At 50.1% G+C, this 4,451-nt stretch overlaps 1 protein-coding gene and 1 long non-coding RNA gene across 5 annotated transcripts in view; both read left to right on the top strand.

Moving 5' to 3' along the window:
• Window positions 1–4,451, top strand: part of KHDRBS1 (KH RNA binding domain containing, signal transduction associated 1) — a 21,466-nt gene that overhangs the window by 15,276 nt on the left and 1,739 nt on the right. The window contains exons 5-6 of the mRNA XM_042015597.1: window positions 975–1,042; window positions 1,253–1,311. Of these exons, the coding sequence (XP_041871531.1) occupies window positions 975–1,042; window positions 1,253–1,311 (127 nt within the window). The remainder of the gene's footprint in view (window positions 1–974; window positions 1,043–1,252; window positions 1,312–4,451) is intronic.
• LOC121658551 overlaps window positions 1,318–4,451 on the top strand; it is a 3,454-nt gene continuing 320 nt past the window's right edge. Inside the window, exons 1-4 of one of the 4 annotated variants that reach the window (XR_006013995.1) lie at window positions 1,318–3,281; window positions 3,446–3,868; window positions 4,085–4,106; window positions 4,243–4,364. This is a non-coding gene — a long non-coding RNA (uncharacterized LOC121658551). Of the gene's footprint in view, window positions 3,282–3,445; window positions 3,869–3,915; window positions 4,107–4,153; window positions 4,365–4,451 lie in introns of all 4 variants that reach the window. The other 3 variants (XR_006013994.1, XR_006013993.1, XR_006013996.1) reach the window with 3 other exon arrangements.

Raw genomic sequence — 4,451 nt, 5'->3', positions numbered from 1 at the left:
GGACCCCTGGGATGGTGCTGGGATCACCAAGGGAGCACTGGGATGGTGCTGGGTGACCTCCTCGGCCTCTTTGGCCCTCAGAGCAGGGAACTCCAGGTGTCCTAAATCCAGAGTAAGGGTTGGTTTTTATAAAAGTGCCCCCAAGAGCTGAAGTTTTCTGTGGCTGTCAGGGCACGGTGTAAAAAACGACATCCAAAAATGGATGGAATTGGCATTTCACGCTCTCTTTCTGCAAGAGAATTCCTCAGGAAGCATCAAAAATCCCCTAAAAAGTCAATATTGGAATGAACAGGGGGGTGTTTCAAGCCCTGTAACTCAGCAGCACCCTTCTGCCAAGCTAATTTTGGCATTTGTGCTGTTGGTGTTCCAAAGGAAAATGGGAAACTGGTTTGGATGCACAAGAGCGTTTTTTGGGAATGATCACAAATCCTGAGACACCTGAAAATTGGGTTTCTCTTCTCAGCAAAATGTTTGGGTTTTTTTTCACTGAAAAGTTCAAAGTTTGGGGGTTGTAAATGTGGGGTTTAGATGACACAAAATGATGGAATTATGGAGGGATCCCCAGGGATCATCCAGCCCAGCTCCTGGCCTTGCACAGACACCCCAAAATCCCACCCTGTGCATCCCTGGCAGCATTGTCCTGGAGCTCTGCCCATTCCCTGGGGAGCCTTTCCAGTGCCCAGCACCCTCTGGGGGAAGAACCTTTCCGTGGTAACACAATTCCAGCTCTCCTGGCACACGGATTTATGGAACCTTGGAGATGGAATGATTTATAAATAAATAGGAATATGATTTATCCCTGCCGAGCCACGGAGCACAGCAGGGCTCTGCTGCCTCCACGCTGTGCCTGAGCCCTTTCCCTGTGGCAGGGCAGGATTTCCAGGCTGCTCTGGAAGCTGCTGTAGGTTGGATTTGGTTCTTCCACTCCTCTTTTGTCCTTTTTTTGGTGACATTTTTGTCCCCATCCTTCCCAGGGCTACGATGACACGTACGCAGACCAGAGCTACGAGGGGTACGAGGGCTACTACAGCCAGGGCCAAGGGTGAGTTGGCTTCCCTTTTCCCAAAGGAATGCTGCATGACCTTTTTCCCTGATTTTTGAAATCCCATTTTAAGCCAATGGAAACATTCCTGAGCTGTGGAGTTCTGCTGGAATCCAGGGAATGACAGCGAGCTTCTCCTGGTTTTTGGGGAAGTGGTGGCGGTGTGGGAATGGGATTTCCCTGTGTGTAACCACCTCGTTGCTTTTCCAGGGACACAGAATATTATGATTATGGACATGGGGAGCCACAGGAAACCTATGAAGCTTATGGTATGTCTGGGAATTCTGGGACAGGGAAAAGGTTGGGAATTGCTTGTGGTCAATTTTCCGGTTTTCCAATGTGTGGACAAAAAAAAAAAAATCTGAGGAGAACCTCGAGTGGTTTTCGTGGTGATTTTATCTAGGTCTGAACAACGTCGCTGGGGGTTTAGATTCTTATCAAGTTTGATTGTCTAAAAGGTGAGGCTTTAAAAAAAAAATCCCATTTTTTAACTCTGGAAATACCTTCATTTCCTTGTAGCTTTAGAATATTTCAGGAGGTCTGGATTTCCACCCACAGCACTTGTGCTGCAGTCTGGTTCTCCTGGGCTGGATTTGATGTGGTTCCATCTGCTTCCTCTGTCCTCAAAAGCCCTGATCCTGACTCTGGGCTGTAGATCTGCTCAAAAATGGGATTGAAATGTCATCAGGAGGCCTCTCCTTGGCTGTGTGGAGCCACTTGGGCTCAGTGTGACTCAGTAGGCAAAGCTGAGCTGATCTGAACCATGTAAAACTCCCAACTTAGGCTGGGCTGAACCAAAATTCAGTGATTTAACCCCAAAGGGCCACCAAGCCCCGCTCACTCATTCACTCCCCACTCATGGGATGGGGAGAGAATGGGAAGGGTGGAAGTGAGGGAATTAATGGGTTGGGATAAAATTCAATGGGAAAAGCAAAGTAAAGCAAGGAATTAACAAACACCATCCCTCCAAAGGTCCCCTCTGCCTCCTGCTGCCCATTTATTTTTGAAGCCAGGCTTGGAATGGCATCTGGATGTGGCAATGAGAAGGAATCATTGTCCTCTGTCCCCACACAAGCCTGGGCTGCTCTGGGCTGAGCCAGAGTTCATTTTCCTCCCATTTTCCTCTGGGATTGAGGCTGGATTTGTGCTGATGATCCAGAGGAGTTTTCTTCTTGTTGGGCAGGGCTTAGACACAACCAAGGCCTTTCCTGCTCCTCACACAGGGAAATTGAGAGGGGACCCCAAGGAATTTTCCAGACCACATAACACCCCGAATTCCCAAAGTTCTCCAGCGAGCTGCTTACAGGCTTGGAATTCCATGTGGATGGAACCAGTCCCTGTCACATCTGAGTGAGGGCAGGGAGTGACATTCACAACCAGCTGGAGGGGCTTCCTGGGCCCCCTGGGAGCTGGGAATTCAGAATTATTCTGCTGGGAATGGCAGAATTAGGGAAGCAGCTTTGTTGTCTCCTGCTCGCCCTGCTCCGAGGCTGGAGTTCCAATCCAGGAGCCTCAGGATGTTCCCTGCTCTGGGTTTAAATCCAAACCCAGGTGCCTGAGCAGGGATGTTTTCCAGCCCAGCTGCTCCCAGGAACTCTTGGCTCTTCCCAGGGTTTGCCTGTGTCACTCCCAGAGGACAAAGAGCCCTTTGTGCCTCCTGGAGCTGGCCGGGACTGGGAGGCCACAACGCTCCTGGGACGGAGCTGGCCCAGCTCATCTGTTTATCCCCAGCGATTTCCTTGGCTCTCTGCTTCCCTGAAAACAGAATGAGGGGGAAAAATCACGGAGCTGGGCCAGAGATAGTCGGGAGAAAGCGGGAATGTGGTGGGAGGAAGGGGGTTTGGTGTTTTGGGATGTTGGATTTGAGAAGGAAGCAATCAGGGGTGGATGTTGCAAGGGAATTCTGTTGGCTTTTTTCATGGAATGCTGGCATGGTTTGGAGCAAAAGGGACCTTCAAGATCATCCCCTGCCATGGAGACCTTCCACTATCCCAGGATTGCATGGCCAGGAGGGTTTGGGATGTGCTGGGGGGTGCCCTGTCCTGTTACTGGTGCAGCACTGGCAGGTGGTGTCTGGCTGCTCCCCAAAAAATGTGAATTTTCCTGTGTTTTCGAAGGGATGGAGCAGCAAATGGTTTGGGGGAGCTCTTTTGGTGGATCACGAGCTGTTGTGGGGGATCAGGAGCTGTTCTTGGAGCTGTTTGGAAGGATCATGAGCTGGATTTTGGGGGATCATGAGGTGGATTTTGGGGGATTATGAGCTGGATTTTGGGGGATTATGAGCTGGATTTTGGGGGATTATGAGCTGTTTTGGGGAATCACGGGCTGGTTTTTGGGGGATCATGAGCTGTTTTGGTGGAGCTGTTTTGGGGGATCACAATCTGGATTTGGGGGGATCTCGAGCTGTTTTGGTGGAGCTGCTTTGGGAGATCAGGAGCTGTTTTGGGGGATCACTTTTGGTGGATCATGAGCTGGTTTGGAGGGATCACAAGCTGCTTTGAAGGATCGTGAGCTCTTTTGGGGGATCTCGAGCTGTTTCGGGGGATCTCAAGCTGTTTTGGGAGATCACGAGCTGGATTTTGGGGCATTATGAGCTCTTTTGAGGGATCTTGAGCTGTTTCAGGAGATCAGGAGCTGTTTTGGGGGATTATGAGCTGGATTTTGGGGGATGATGAGCTGTTTTGGTGGAGCTGTTTTGGGGGATCACTTTTGGTGGATCACGAGCTGCTTTGGGGGATGATGAGCTGCTTTGAAGCATCACAAGCTCTTTTGGGGGATCTCAAGCTGTTTTGGGAGATCAGGAGCTGGATTTTGGGGGATTATGAGGTGTTTTGGTGGAGCTGCTTTGGGGGATTTTGAGCTATTTTGGGGAGCTGTTTTGGGGGATTTTGAGCTGTTTTGGTGGAGCTGTTTTGGGGGATCACTTTTGGTGCATCACGAGCTGGTTTTGGGGGATCACAAGCTGCTTTGGGGCATGATGAGCTGCTTTGAAGCATCACAAGCTCTTTTGGGGGATCTCAAGCTGTTTTGGGAGATCACGAGCTGGATTTTGGGGCATTATGAGGTGTTTTGGTGGAGCTGCTTTGGGGGATTTTGAGCTATTTTGGGGAGCTGTTTTGGGGGATTTTGAGCTGTTTTGGTAGAGCTGTTTTGGGGGATCACTTTTGGTGGATCACAAGCTGGTTTTGGGGGATCACGAGCTGGATTTTGGGGCATTATGAGCTGTTTTGGGGGATCTTCAGCTGTTTCAGGAGATCAGGAGCTGTTTTGGGGGATCACAAGCTACTTTGGGGCATGATGAGCTGTTTTGGGGGATCTTGAGGTGTTTCATGAGATCAGGAGCTGGATTTTGGGGGATCACGAGCTGTTTTGGGGGATCACGAGCTGGATTTTGGGGCATGATGAGCTG

Source organism: Corvus kubaryi, unplaced genomic scaffold, assembly GCF_017639235.1.
Source record: "Corvus kubaryi isolate FWS band 111438036 unplaced genomic scaffold, C.kubaryi_AGA036_p1.0 split3-37304, whole genome shotgun sequence".
In the NCBI taxonomy this organism is placed as follows: domain Eukaryota; kingdom Metazoa; phylum Chordata; class Aves; order Passeriformes; family Corvidae; genus Corvus; species Corvus kubaryi.
Note: the sequence above shows the minus strand (reverse complement) of the source record. Positions and strands in the feature narration are given on the sequence as shown.